This window comes from Triplophysa dalaica, chromosome 11, assembly GCF_015846415.1.
Source record: "Triplophysa dalaica isolate WHDGS20190420 chromosome 11, ASM1584641v1, whole genome shotgun sequence".
Lineage (NCBI taxonomy): Eukaryota > Metazoa > Chordata > Actinopteri > Cypriniformes > Nemacheilidae > Triplophysa > Triplophysa dalaica.
This window is the reverse complement of record NC_079552.1, coordinates 8,099,747-8,115,076: the sequence shown is the minus strand read 5'-3', so window position 1 is coordinate 8,115,076 and position 15,330 is coordinate 8,099,747. Positions and strand designations below refer to the sequence as shown.

Here is a 15,330-nt window from a genome sequence, read left to right as displayed (position 1 = left end):
CACATATATGGCTACATTAATAAATAAATAGCTTTGTCATGGTTAAAACTAATTATTGAGACGACCTGGTGAAATCTAAAATGTCTATTTTTAGGTTAAAAGCATTTGTAATACCTGTATGCTGAAGGGCAGCTTTAAAACATTTTGCTTTCCTTAAAGATTTTAAAGCATGTATATGTGTCAGCTATGATTTATGTTGTATTGATTTTGGTCTGATTTGCTTGTAAAATAAACCTCTAGTTGCACTTATAGCTTTCTGGGTTTGATTTGCAAGAAAACTTCTGGATGGATGAGCTTTCTCTAAAACCCTTTAACCGAGGCAGGATCAAATATCTCAGCGATGTTTGTGGGTCAACTTAGAAGTGTAGGTCTTAACATGGACAGAGTGCTTAAACTCCATAGACTTACTATTATGGTCAAATGATGAAAGGGATAAAAACACTCGATGTAGACAGAAAGATGAATAGGTGGGCAGAATAGCAGAATGGTGACGTAGTGTTACAAGAGCACTCTTGGAAGCAGTCACTCCTGAGAAAATCATCAAGTCAGTCATTCCAGAACGTCCTATTCACCTTTTGTTGATAGAGTAAGGTGAGCAAAGAAGCTATTAAATAATCTTTCAGTAATGTTTGGTGTACAGAGACTGAAGAGGAAGTCAAATGTCTGCATTCTTTGAGCACATTGATAATTTAAAGAACAGGGCTGCGTTTCCCAAAAGCATTGTAAGCTTACAATGATCATAGCTCCACTGAACGTGCTGGAAACTGTACAATGTAAGAAACAATAGGTTAAACCTGTAAAAACCACATCTGTACACTGTAAAAAAATGTTTTTTGTCTATATATTTTCACTTTTTGTATATAGTGCATTATTGTTTTTATTCAATTCTCATTTTCTCTATATGAATGTATATTTTCACTATGTTAGCACCATGTGTACACTTTCTGCTGCACTGTTGCCAAGTCAAATTCCTTGTGTGTGTAAACACACTTGGTAATAAAGCTCCTTCTGATTCTGATTCTGATTGAAGACAATGGTTCTAAGATCAACTTAAGGTTACGATGCTTTTGGGAAACGCAGCCGAGAATTTTAAATAATAGTTTGAAATAATAATTTTTAAATAAAACCTTTAAATAAAAGTTTTTTAGTCATTATGCATTATCATCTACTTTTATTTACTGATGATTTTTTTTAGGTTACAGATAATCTGTTTCAATTCAAGTGATAGTTCACCCAAAATCAAAAAACAATTTACCATTTACTTGTCACCCTTGTCATTTCAAACCTGCATGACTTTCTTCTGCAGAGCACAAAACAAGTTGTTTAGTTATTATCTATTATCTAGTTATATTTTATGTTTTGCAGAAAAAACAGAAGTCATACAGGTTTGAAATGACAGGAGGCTGCCTAAATTATGACAGAATTGTCATCTTTGGATGAACTTTCCCTTTAACGTATAAAAATATTTATTTGAATGAAACAAAGTGTTTATGCACTTATAATGCTGTGTTCAAAAATATTGCCCCTCATTTTTAACTCTTTCACACTTGTGTACATATAAAAAAACCTGACTATATAATAATGACATATATTTGTAGTATAAATCTCAATATCACAACTTAATCACTGCAGCAAGAGGACAGTCAGCTCAAAGGTGACATGTGGCACTCGTGTGAAGCAAACCCAAGCTCAGCATGTGACTGTTTTCATGAAGACATTCAGCAAAAACAAAGCCAAGCTTGTTCGTGGACAGGCCTCTGCGGGGAGAGAAGAGAGATCGGTATTGAAGGATAACTAATTTTGATTGACAGAGAGTTAAAGATGAAAGCCAGTCTGGCCCATGAGACCTTCTGATCACAGTAGTCAGGGGTGAAATCATGTTAGCCTTAAAGCCACAGCAGTGAGCTAGTGCAAACAGGACAGCATGAGGGAGTTTTATTACTTCTGGACCAGAACAATGGGTGCGCTGCATCTCTCCCTAAAGCCAAGTGATCTCATGGTCGGGCAAGGGCCACCGTCCAGAACTGGACAGACATGAGGGTATCTCCCACTTGTCTATGGGATTCACACCAGAACCATGGACATGGACGGATTCAGATCAGTCTGTTCTATTCATTGCATTCCATCTTCTGGATCCAGTTTGTGTAATACCTCCTGTGCTATACAAAGATGCTCTGTGTGGGTCAGAAATAGCAAAAGACAGAGAGTGAGAGTAGAGATGGACAGATACTGATGTATGTGGACTACAAACTACTCGGAGACAAAAGAACAAGTGATGAGGAAATTTAAAATGACAAAAATTACATATTGCATGCCATTATATCACTAATACACAGAAAGTACTCACACAGCTAGCCAGGCTTGGCTCAGTGAAGCCAAGCAAAACCCTTTGGTTTGGCCTGAAATTACATTTCATGCTCCTAGATGTTTAGTGGCAAAATGGAGAGTGAGAGAGAGAGAATGGGGAATACTGTATGGCATGTTAAATATCATAAATATAAAACCAACTGCAAATCAACTTAAATTACTTTTTTTCTTCAGTTTATTAGAGATTTCATGTGTTCCTCGAAAAGCAAATTTGAACTTTATCGTTCTTGAAAATGATGAGACTACAACGCAAGACTTATCAAAATGTATCGTTTAAAAAAAACTTTGCGTTTTTAGGAATATGCTAAGAATTGTGTTTAGATCAAGTATAGACAGAATAGAACATCCAGGGCTTTGACAGAAATGAACAGTTTAACAAACATTGCTTTCAAACAATTTTACTCTGTTATCTTGCAGGTATGCTGGAAGTAACTGAAGCCAGAAAAGATGCACGATGCCATTAGGGCCATTTGGTGAGATTGGCACGCTGATATTGTGCTATTCCAAAAGCACCAGAACTGTAAAATTTCTTGAAGTGATTGATCACTCAAAGCACTGCATGGATAATCGTATTTCACATGAGTTGCCATATAGCCAACACAAACAGGGAATGGGAAAAAAGAAACAGAGCAGGTAATGACTTAATGTACTTTCCTTTTAAACATTCCTTGCAGATACTGACAGTTATAGATGGTTTCATAAGATACACCTTCATCCTGATGCCAAGGAAAAGTGATTTGCAAATCGGAAGGAATATCCGGAAATGCCCCTTATTTTAAATATCAGCAACCACTTTATCATCCTCAAAAATAAATCAAAGAAAATAATATAAATGAAAAAATAGGTCGCTAAAAGGTGCTACTGTCTATGTACTTTTATTTAGGCTTTTTTTCATAATTTTGTAGAAATCAGAAGTAGACAAATAAACACATTTTTTCCTTTAGGGCTCTAGGATTCAGCACATGAATCTCATTACGTACCTAAAGACATTTTCATGCAAATGTAACATGCTAATGCCACGATAAGCCTATCAAAATGTGGCATTTTTCACTGGAATCACATTAATTTGATTGCAGGTTTGACCACCTTCTCCCCTCATTTTAACTTATAGCAAAAACAGCCTCAGGAAACGAAAGACCCATCTGCCATTTATGAATCAAACCACATAAACTGTTTATGTATTGGCAATTGAGTTTAGCAACACTATTTGTTTTTGGCACCCATATTAAATAACAAATCCATTCGTTTAGGGGTGGTTCCCTACATTATATTTTTTGACAATCCATTAAAATATTGTATATCATGGTTATTTGCGGTATGAGAGCAACCCAAAACCAAACCAAAATTAACTCAAATGAGGAGAACAAATAGCTTCCAGCAAGAGGACAATGTGATATAAGGAACAGCAACCGCTTGCCATCTTGGAGTCCCATATGGTTTCTTGTTGTTCTTTTTAATATGAGTCACTGATTTTCAATGTGGGTTAAAGATTTTGAGAGCAATCTGTGACCAGAAACCTCATACAGTATATGTCAATAATGAGATACAAATCTAGAAAAAATAATGAGGTTTCTGTTATAAAAACCTGACTTTCCATTTAGTTTACACATTTCAACAAATTAGTTTACTTAAATATTGAAAAGAAATGCAAAAGATTTTTTTCTTCTAGAGCAAGCCCCTATATAAATGGAGGGGAAGGCAGACAAGAAAACAGTGTGCTTTACAAGACCACAGGACCACTAGCTGTTTTATAATAAGGGACAAACATATTAAGAGAATTTGTTGGCAACCCTCTAAACAAGACCTTATTAGGATCAATTCTTAGTTAGCTTGTTCATTAAAGAATCATGGTCATTATCCAAGACCAGCGGTATCTATATAAGACAGAATAGCTCTCTCTCTCTCTCTCTCTCTCTCACTCTCCGGTTCAACTGATCCAACTGGTCAGCCACATTAAAATAAGGTCTTCTGTGAACCAGAGTTAATTTGAATTCTTTCGCCCTTGTTCTGTTTTTATTCATTTTTAAAAGCGGTGTAGGATTCTGAAGCTTAATAGCTTCACCTTCCCACAGTCCAGCAATAAAAAGAGCTCTGGAAACAAAGCAGAGCAGAGGTATCTCCCCTCCTACTCGATTTATCCTGCGATTCACTCAGTAACAGTGTCCTAGTGGGCAGGAACGTCCGATTTTAATGCAGATTTAGGGACACATTCAAGTGCGAAGTAAAAAGGGGGTCTCCAGTGGGGTCTTCAGGGGCCACAGGAGGTGTTTAATGGCACGCAGTGACCCAAACGGCCGAGCTTGTTACGGCCTCTCCACTGGAGCCCCGGGCTTTCACAGAACCAGCATTGTTGGCATGGCACTGCAGACACTTCTCACAAAAAAACTGAGGTGACAGGGCCGTTCCCCCCAGTGCGCTTCACCTATTGAATGAAATCACTATAATAAAAGTAAGTAAAGGCACTCACTAATATTGAAAACTCTTTCAAAGTAGCTTTGCGTAATTATGCGTACATTCTGAGAAGAGGAGAGGAGAGGAGAGGAGAGGAGAAGAGAAGAGAAGAGGCGAGGCGAGGCGAGGCGAGAAGAGAAGAGAAGAGAAGAGAAGAGAAGAGAAGAGAAGAGAAGAGAAGAGAAGAGAAGAGAAGAGAAGAGAAGAGAAGAGAAGAGAAGAGAAGAGAAGAGAAGAGAAGAGAAGAGAAGAGAAGAGAAGAGAAGAGAAGAGAAGAGAAGAGAAGAGAAGAGAAGAGAAGAGAAGAATGGGTGTATGGGTCAGAAAGCATGCTTGAGGGCATGTTTGTGAAAAGAAAAAACAACAGTAGAATACCTCAGCATCGTTTAATTCCAACGTATTCCCAGACTTCAGTGTGCATGCTGCTTGGTTGGTCCTCCTCCAGGCCTCCTGCTGGATCGGGTGTAATGTAGCAGCAGCTCCCGTTGGCTGATGGTCGGATACGTCAGCACCTCACTCAGCTTATGTCTGTTCCGTGGATTGTGGCGGTCAGAAGAAATAAGTCATGTATTACACGTTATGCACGAGACTGCTAGAGATCGCATCCGTTTCATTTTTGCACTGCGTTAAAAAGACGAGAAAAACAACTTGAGCATCACTGACAAACGCTTTTCCGAGGTCGATTTTTATCATAGTGGAAACCCTCAGTGTGCTTTAACCATTTCCAGCGGTTTTCGTAATCTACACGGAATTCAATATTTGGGAAAGTCTTGCTTTTGCTTTCATCATGACATTTAAAACGATCGTTTTGACGCACCTGTTACTGTTGTGGGTTGGATCCGTAAGTAAAGCATCAGATGCTGCTGAGAGAAGTGCGCGCGACAGCGATGTGCTAGACATCCCGATGGACGCGCTCACGGCCACTGACGCGCTCGCGCAACACATGTTTAGGCTGTACGAGAGGTACATCGTTCAACTTAATGGACTTAAAGATGAGAATACTGTGAGAAGTTTTAAAGCAAAACCTGGTAAGTAGGTTCAATTGTTAAAAAGAGTGCACGTGTGACGTGTTGCTTTAAAGCAGGCTATATTTAATAGCCTACCTATAGTACTTTAAGAAGGAGGGCTGTAAGAGTTAGGCTATTGTAAACGAAATGTGCCTTATGAAATGACTTTGCATGCTTGAAAGGGACAACAATTATCTTTGTGGAATATTAGCTGAACACGTTTTTCATTGCATGTAGCCTATAAGACAAACTGTGATTTTATGTCTATTCAGAAATTAAAATTAGTTTTGTGCTATAAATATCATAGATAGGTCAACACATAGGTAAAAACTGAGTTTAATTATTGTAGCCTGTTATTTTGCCATTATTTTGGCATTTTAATAGTTTTGCTTGTCAGTGCATTATGATGTTATTCTTATGAAACAATACAATCTTACGTTTATTAAAGCATTTATGAATGTTAAAGCGTATAATCGATCAAAATAAACGCATTGTTAAAGGTTCTAATTCTTAGGGGAGCCTAAATAAACATTTCCATATGTCTGGTTTGGAAGTTCCATGTCTCCTTACTTCCTCGTGCTGTCTCCAAACCCATAGACACGGAACAAAAAGCCTGTTGTTTAAGCCCATTTTCATAATTAATATGTAACTCAGCAGTTTCTCTCATATCTCTGCAGAGAATGTGGAGCAGAGGGTCTTGTACCGGCTGAATCTTACTTCCCTTCAGGGGTCCGAGGTGATTCTCACGTCTACATTTCACTTCCTCTTTGACAAACGGCCACGCCAGAGGTCCTGGTTCTGCCAGCGCTTTAAGAACCCGTCCTGTCGCAACAAGAACTACAATCATCTGCCTCCTTTTCATCTTCTTTTTCGCTCTCCCTCATCTGGCTCCGCTGCAGGATCGTTCCTCGGAAACATCACCGTGGTTCCTCACAGACGTGGAGCCTGGCTGACCAAGGATGTGTCTGTCATTGTAAAAGAGGCCCGAGATAAGAATCATCTTTTGATCACAGTGGAGCTGGATTACGGAGACAAGTATCAAAGGTATCAGGACCAGCTCTCACCCTCCATCCTGCCATACTTGCTGGTGTATGCGAATGACCTGGCCATATCAGAGCCCAACAGCGTGGCCATGAGCCTGCAAAGATATGACCCTTTCCTCACAGACCACCAGCCGACTCAATCTCCACACGCTTCACCTGACCTACGCGTGAAGCGAGACCTGGACATAGATTTTCCCGATCCCATCGAGAACAATGAGCTCCCGGAGGTGGAGCACAACAGCTTCAAACAGCATGATATGTGGGAAAGCGCTTACTTTGCCCTCAAGCCAAAGGCTTTTAAAAAAGAGCGTCGGAGAAAAGGCCAGGAGCACAGTGATGGATTCAGCAAGTCTCAGGTTCTCAAGTTTGATGAGAAAACCATGAAAAAGGCTCGGAGAAGGCAGTGGAAAGAACCTCAGGGCTGTTCCAGGAGATACATGAAGGTGGACTTTTCAGATATCGGATGGAACGAATGGGTCCTGTCGCCCAAGTCTTTCGATGCCTTTTACTGTGCCGGAACGTGTGAATTTCCCATACCAAAGGTCAGAGGAGCCCACAGCGTGGCAGCGAATGTGAATAGTTAAGACATGTTGAAATATTTAAAAACGACTATGGTTAAAACCCTTTCTGTAGCCAGAGATTTTAAACAAAGAATCCCTTCAGAAAACCTTTCAGTTCCAGCACAACTGAAGCACACCAACTTTATGTGTAATTACAGTAAAGTAATTGTGTGCTTAATGGGGGTTTTAAACACAGTTTGGACACATTTTCTTACTTTCCTACCTTAAAATTGAACTTTCTTCGTTAGAACATGATTTTCTCTGCTCCATTAAGGAAAACCAAAAGTTGAATACTTAAATACCTTTATTCTGTTTTCTGCCTATTTCAGGTGGTCCGACCCTCCAACCATGCAGCCATCCAGAGCATAGTCAAAGCGGTTGGGATAATTCCAGGGATCCCAGAGCCCTGCTGCGTCCCTGAGAAGATGAAATCTCTTGCTGTACTATTTCTGGATGAGAGCAAAAACATTGTATTGAAGATCTACCCAAACATGTCCGTGGAGACTTGTGCTTGTAGATAAACTAAAAGTGGAATAGTCACAAGAGAGACATTGTTGTGGTTTTGACACCAGATTTGAGGCATATTGTCTGTAGTACGCACTTGTTAGAAAGTGCACATGGCGAGGTTACATTTTAGGGACTGCATCTTACTCATCGTATGTATTAAACCTTCCTTTCTGTAATATTTTAATTTCCTCTTTTTATCCATGAGGGATGTGTTGTAAATATTTTTCTTTTTTGTAGATGAGTAATGAGCACTTATAATTGCTTATATTTGCTGTCATCGCCATGACATGTGACTGTTATAATTAAACTTGTAAAATACTGGATCTACAACAAGATTTTATGCCATATGAAATATAACATAAGGTTTTGTTTTACCAGGACTATTGAATTTCAATGAAATGTAAATTTGATGGACGAATTCTATACTGTTTTCTTAATGCTGGATGTAGTTACAAGTTGACCCTACAAAGTCATGTTGTAAAAAGTCTAAAAATATAAAAATGTGAACCTTTTTTCATTAAGCATTTACAAAAGCTATGAGAATGACTGCAAAGCAGTCTAGTAGTTCAACTTAAAATCTAATCGGAGCTTAGTTTTGAAACAAAACTAACTTTGAGGAAAAGAAACAAACCATTAACAATTTCGTTTTGGAACATTTCCAGAGAACATCTTGCAGTTAATGGCTGAGGTCATAAAGCGCCGGCGAGTTGCCTGTGTGTTTGTTTTATTTTAAGAGATATTACACAAGATTCCTTTGTTCTCTCAGCGAGTTACAGTGAATAGACCGTCTTGTATTCTGACACATTTTCTACATGATAGTGTATGGATTGGTGCCATATGCAAGGAGTGTTTGGGCCAAGTGTATCAATGTGTATGGAACAGTTGTTGACTTGGATTCAATATATTATATTTTAGAGACTGTATTTTTGTAAATGTGGGTTTTAAATTATGAAAACTTGTCTTATAAGTAAAATAAAATATATAAGCCACTATCTGTGTTTGTTTTCAGCAACATAAATATATATTGTTTTAATGTAAAACTGTGTCAATTCACTGTAAAAATAATACTTTTTCATGAAATAATTTCCCTAGTTGCCTCAAATCTTTGAGTTACTTCAGTTTAAAAATATAAGTTGACTCAATGAATTTGATGCAAACTTTTGACAAATATATTTAATTTGAAGTAAGTCAAAAATTTTAGGTAACAAGGTTACTTTTTTTAAGTTGAACCAACTATTTTTACAGTGTTATAATGATTTAAATACAAGTAAATAAAAGGATAAAAATTCTCTCTACGGCTAGTATGCTGTTTCTCCACCTGAACATCAAAGACATCTCCAACCCCCAGTTCCCACCTTTAACCAACTTCAAGAGCATCAGGTCTCAAAGTGCAGGAAGTTCACCTCTTATTTCAATAGATGATGTCACCCAACTCGAATTTAATTTGACTTAAACTCTAAATCCCACTAAACCATGAATAAAAAGGGGAACCCAATTAGCCTCCACCGTGTCTTTTACTTTGCATAGTGATGTGTGTTGAATGCTTTCTCTGTGTGGTGTGTGAAAAGAGACGACACTTGAAGATATCAACATGTTTGAGGCAGCCACAATGCTTAGATTGTGTATTGGCTGCTTAAACTGTGGACCGCTAAAACATCTTAGCTCAAAAACATAATGTCTTGTTACAACAGTTTATATTGTTTAAAATAGCACTCGTCTACATTTATTAGCATAGAAATTCAGCATCCAAATCTTTGAGATGATGAATAAATGGTCTCCATTGTAATCCTAAACTGTTTTCATCCCACCTCTATGACCCAGTGCCCAGTTTTAACAGTGTCAGCTCGAATGAGGTTTGTTGAAATGCAGATCATCTCACACAGAGACCATAAAATAACAGACAAATTTGAGCTCCAGAGTCTAGCGGTAAAGCCAACATCCACTAAAGCTGCCCAGAAACATTGAGGGTATACTATCAGGTGAATCCCCCTCAGGCAATGTTTAGTTCTATGTGGAAGACTTTAATATTTAAATCAGTTGTAAACGAGACCAGAGGTTTCACCAAAATGTAAATACTCAACAGTCACCAAAAACCAAAGTCAATATTGACTTTTCCAAATGAGGCCTGATCAATTAATGGCCGTGATGAAAGATGCTCTTTAGAGCGAACAGAGGATTTTCTGTGTTGGTATAAATGACTCTGTCCTTAAATGATTACCGTCGGTAGCAGACTGCCAGGATCCTAATTGCACCAATATTATGCCAGTGTATATGTGTTAAGACGTTCAGTGTTTACACTTTTGAATAAGCAGAATGTTTAATGAAGGATCCTTTTGAACTTTGACTTCCCTGTGACCTTTCTCAGAGTATTAACTTTATTACTTATGTCTTTGTTTATAATTAAAGGGAGATTTTAACAAAACGAAGAATGTTAACAAAAATATTACTTAAAATGGGAAAGAATACATCCAGTTAGTCATGTCTGGCTTATTAACACAGCTGCTTTACCACTTATGGGTAATTCAAATATATAAGAATTGTTAGAGTGCACTCTACTGGACTGTGATGTGATTGCGCATGTGTGTGAGCTCTTGCATTTCAAAATGACCTAAAAAAAGCATAGAAACCAACAACAGCAGTTTTTTTTCTTGACAGGCAAACTTTTGTCCACATTTTTACATTAAGAACTTTATTTCCCACTGAAACCTAAATTGTCAATAAGACAGAATAAACTGTTTAATACAAGTCATATCGTATTAATATGATATTAAATATTAATGAATATGTTGTTTAAAGAGCAGCTGAAATGACCTGACAACAATATAATACATAGAATAGACAGACTCCAAAAATGTTACTTTTTTTAAACAACTGGCACTTTTACTTTATAAACTTATAAACACTAAGTGTCTTTGTGCAGTACTTGAAATAACAGAGAACCCAACTCAAAAATGGAGATTCTGTCATCATTTACTCCTTCCAAGTTGTCCCAAACCAGTCTATATTTAGTTATTCTGTTGAACACAGGACATTTAAAAAATGTTAGCAAATAATATATCTGGGACATCATTGACTACCATAGTAGAAAAACTTAAAATGGCATGGCTGCTTTCTTCAAAATAATAAAAAGTGACCATAATATTTCATACAATGGTAGTCAATGATGTACCAGAAAAGTCTTTTTGAAATGACATTTTCAAAATATCTTTCTTTGTGTTTGTGTTCAGAAAAAATCTTTTTATACAGGTTTGGAACAACTTGAGGGTGAGTAAATGATAACAGAATTTTCATTTTTGGATGAACTGTCCTTTTTAAATAAAACAAGAGGCAAAGATATGAGGATTATGGTCAAAATATTTAATGAAAAGTCATTTGTACAATATTTTAATAAATACATCCTTCATGTCATTGTGCTGATAGAAATGCAACAGCAGTAGTAAAAGCAGTAGAAGATATCTGGGAACAAAACAACACTGTAACATAAAGATTTGACATTGTGGGGGGAATTGTTGGCTTTTTCAAATATAAATCTCTATACAAAGCAATGTAACAACTATTATTTTGCAGTCAGCTGTTAGCAAACCTTGAAAAATACTTTTATAATATCAACCTTCATCAGCAACATTTACATGTACTTATCCTGACATATGTAAGGCACTGTTACGTAGAAAATTCCCAGGGCAATTGAACAGTATCGTCAAAACTATATAAGATGAAAATGATGAATCTCTATAGCCACCCAGTGGCGAGATAAGTTAACCCACATTTGCACTACATAGATCAAAAAAGCAATAAATTGAAGGAAAGACAATCAGGCCTACTAAAGTTCTTACCAAACGGAAAAATGTGGAAAACCTATTTTTTTCAATCAACAGTTTTCAGTCATATCAAATTCATTTTTAAGTAACTTAATCTGAAAAGTATTGTACTCGAACAACAATCGACCATCAGAGTGGATACGTTTTATGTCACACATACTGGACAAATCTTATGCAAATCCTATTTCTAATCATTTCTACACTGTAAACAAATGATATGATCAATAACTCGTGACAACAAGTATTTTTGCATTAACTCATTTTAAGTACTTTTTATAGGCTGAAATAAACAGTTTAATCAACTTAAAAATATAAGGCAGCAACCATTTTTTCTGTATATAACTATTTTAAAAGTGACCTGATTCATGTCTGTGAAACAACAAAAGTCTGCTGGGCAAACACTCGTATATGGCATGGCATCTCGAAACATCGGTCTCAAATAAAGTGCGGTAGTTTCTCAGTTATGAGAGGTCATGTGACGTGAGAGATGATGACGCTCTCTAAAGTACTCATTGCAGATGGGGCAGGTAAGTTTCTCCTCTCTCCTCCGCCTCACCTGTGTCTCTGCGGCGAACTCTTTTTTATGATGTGAGCGCATGTGAAACACTAAGTCGGAGGTCATCCGAAATGAAAGGTTGCATTTTGCGCACCAGTTCTGAACTGAAACACCCAGCGGAGTAAAAGTAGCTGGAAGAAGTGTTAAAGAAGAAGCGGACTGCAGCTGTCCACCTACAGCTCTAGTCCAGTGCTCGGGAGCGTAATAAAAAGAACCTCTTGTAGCTAAAGAAGTGGGCATCACTCCACCTGCGTGGCCTGGCAAGTCTCCATGAAACCGGTGCGAGGCCAATACATTTCTGTATCCTAGAGCATGTTTTGATTTATAAGTGTCTGTTAAGTTATCCGAATTCTGTGGAGAGCATAGTTGAAGAGGTGAATGATTTTGAACTTCGGTGACCGAGCGTTTGACGGGTTCACAGAATGCGCCCTTCTGTTGCGCGTGCGCTCTCTTGGGCAAAACGAATGAGAACGCGCTGCAGTCGGACTGTAGACTTGCATTTAGATGTTTTGTCATTACATCCCGTGCTGTCTCTTCTGTGCTTGACATTGTTGGTGTTTTGTTAACCTCAATAAATGCACTGTTTTTAGTGATCTTATTTGTGGATACGTTGTCTGAAGTGAGTTTGATGGCAGATTCCGACAAATCCTTGAAAGGTGGATATTCTTTGTTGGCGTTAGTGGTGTTAATGTGATTACTGATGTTGGTTTTCTCCAGTAAAACCGTTTTTTTACTTGGAGGGCTTAAAGGAGCCTCGCATTTTCTTTTTCGAGTCATGGCCACATCTTCAGAAGAGTCGTTTATTTTGTCCTCCAGATCTCTCGCGATGTTGTGAAAATCTGTAACTTTGCGCTGCCGCTTGACTTCAGTTTGTTTGTGATCGTTGTTAGGTCGGATTATATTCGGTCTTTCTTGCGGGCATAAGAAACGACAGTGCGCAAGGAATGGGTTTTCGTTCTTGAAAGCCTGTGCGCATCTCGTGCACGTGAAGCCTGTAATACAAATAACCACTGTATCAAGACAATTTAGTGCAAACTACATTATGAAATATTTAAGTAGCTAACAACATATATCTCTCATCAACTTATGATTTGAGAATTTTATATTGTAATAAATACTGTATAGCCTATATTATACAAATCTGGCTATTGATCTCTACAGCCTAGCAAATCTCAAGCATAGCCTACTAACCGTCTGCCAAGGCCTTCAACTTTATGTCTCCGAATCCCAAAAGATGAGACAACTCCTCGTCGTACCAAACAAGAAGTTCATCTCCCTCTTTCACATCTTGAATAGTCCGAAAGTGCAGTTCTCCATTCTTTAGGTAGGCCTCGGTATTCTGGTCTTCACCGCTCATTGCAGCCTGCACTAACCGTAGCCAAGGAACCACCAATGGGGAGCTTTTCATCGCATCAGGATCTACCTGTTGATAGAAATATAAACTATTTAAAGAAATTGCAGGTAAATGTTCCCCTTTAGACAGAAGACTTTAGAAAACAGTGTTATACACCTAGGCCCTATTATTAATTTGTCTTAAATTTAATTCACGATGATCTCTTATTTAACTTAGAAAAACTGCAAACATAAAGGATTGTATACTAACATAAGCGTGAGACCTAAAACATTTGGGAATATTTCAGTGAAAATTACTCACCCTAAATATATACGATTTATTCCTTTTGTCACATGATTTCAATGCAATGAAGGCTATGGTATCGTAAAATGTATTGTGAAGAACACAGGGTCCGAAAGATGTCCCAGCTGGTACATCCTGTGTAACTTGGACACTGGAGAAGAAATCTGCGACGTGGTGATGGAGAAATTTGCTGTCATTAGTCCACAAGGAGCGGGGAATAAAATTGTGCTCCATGTTTATTTCTAGAAGAAATTGAAGAATTAAAAACATTAGTTAAATATGAGCAAGGCATGTGAATAATAAAAGCCTATTGACATCTTGTAATGCCGAGCACTTAAATGATCGCTGCCATTTGATGGATAAATATATATATATATTTTTATATATTTTAAAAAATTGTCAAAACACACAGCACTAACTATAAATAGATTCTGCTGCGCAAAATCGTTTGAATCCCGACTGTTTTTTAATTAGTCTGTAATGTATGCCCTTTAGACACCAATCTGTAGCCTACAGTCATCCATTTTCAAAGAATTAAAATACCAAGCACGCGGTCAATGTTTTAACTCACCTTGGCCAAGGGATGCGAATATTCCAGAGCAGGTACACAGTCCAAGATGTCTGTGCAAGTATTCACAGGGAGTGCGCGATAACGACCGTCTCTTGATCCTGACAGTCTCTTAACTGTCTTTTGCGCTGCGCACTCACGCACTTATCTCGCTCAGGAATGGACCGGGAGAGGTGGTGCGCCTCATTTCTCCCCAAACCCCCCTCAGGGGGCAATTTGATTGGTGTTTCAGCAGCTTTTTCATGCGTGCTAATGAGTAAAGAGGGTCATCAATGACAAAATTCACAGACCGTTTGATTTTAATCAGTGCCACACAGACTGTACAGCTAAGCCAATTTAAAATGTAGCCTATGCATTTTGTGACGATTATATAGAAAACACACACAGACAGACACAACCAGAGAAGAAGAAATAAGAAATAGAGAGGATGCATTGCTCTAACTAACCAGAAATGATAAACCTGAAATGATAATAATGACTTTGATATGAAAAGTTAAATGTATTCTTTCCATTTAAAACGTGGGTCCAATGACGTCTTCAAGCTGCAACTTTAAGACATTTTCCTTTATCACTTTTTGACTGTTATAAAGTTCAGTCGGCTTAATTTTCGTCATGATTTGATATAAACAGTACATTGTTTTTCTTAATGGGTTTCCAGTAAACGTGATCGATTTATTTCTACGCATTATTAATGCGTAAAGGGTTAACTCCAGTTTGCATGGTTTTCTGAATTAAAAACAATAGTAATTTATTAATAAACTATACATTTATATCAGCTTTCCCGGAAAAGGAAGTTTCAGTCTGTTGCCTGGCCGTT

At 37.7% G+C, this 15,330-nt stretch overlaps 2 protein-coding genes across 2 annotated transcripts; one reads left to right on the top strand and one right to left on the bottom strand.

The window, feature by feature from the left end:
• The first annotated feature begins 5,165 nt into the window (after window positions 1-5,165).
• On the top strand, window positions 5,166-8,925 carry gdf10a (growth differentiation factor 10a). Its single transcript, XM_056760777.1, has 3 exons — window positions 5,166-5,846; window positions 6,503-7,410; window positions 7,758-8,925. The coding sequence occupies exons 1-3, from the start codon at window positions 5,606-5,608 to the stop codon at window positions 7,947-7,949; spliced, it is 1,341 nt and encodes a 446-aa protein (XP_056616755.1). The 5' UTR covers window positions 5,166-5,605; the 3' UTR covers window positions 7,950-8,925.
• A 2,346-nt stretch (window positions 8,926-11,271) lies between these two features.
• prdm8 (PR domain containing 8) lies at window positions 11,272-14,651 on the bottom strand. The gene is made up of 4 exons (XM_056761201.1): window positions 14,517-14,651; window positions 13,964-14,187; window positions 13,501-13,732; window positions 11,272-13,301 (listed from the first exon to the last, which is right to left on the bottom strand). Exons 2-4 carry the CDS (start codon window positions 14,177-14,179, stop codon window positions 12,211-12,213), a joined length of 1,539 nt encoding a protein of 512 aa, XP_056617179.1. The 5' UTR covers window positions 14,180-14,187; window positions 14,517-14,651; the 3' UTR covers window positions 11,272-12,210.
• Window positions 14,652-15,330: the final 679 nt, after the last annotated feature.

Excerpts from the sequence above, each read along its gene's own strand:
- prdm8 (XM_056761201.1), bottom strand. The coding sequence starts at position 14,179 with ATGGAGCACAATTTTATTCCCCGCTCCTTGTGGACTAATGACAGCAAA. Across the intron at positions 13,733-13,963 it reads ATAAATCGTATATATTTAGG|GTAGATCCTGATGCGATGAA; the intron begins GTGAGTAATTTT and ends TTCTATCAACAG. Across the intron at positions 13,302-13,500 it reads GTTGAAGGCCTTGGCAGACG|GCTTCACGTGCACGAGATGC; the intron begins GTTAGTAGGCTA and ends TTTGTATTACAG.
- gdf10a (XM_056760777.1), top strand. The coding sequence starts at position 5,606 with ATGACATTTAAAACGATCGTTTTGACGCACCTGTTACTGTTGTGGGTT. Across the intron at positions 5,847-6,502 it reads AAGTTTTAAAGCAAAACCTG|AGAATGTGGAGCAGAGGGTC; the intron begins GTAAGTAGGTTC and ends ATATCTCTGCAG. Across the intron at positions 7,411-7,757 it reads GTGAATTTCCCATACCAAAG|GTGGTCCGACCCTCCAACCA; the intron begins GTCAGAGGAGCC and ends TGCCTATTTCAG.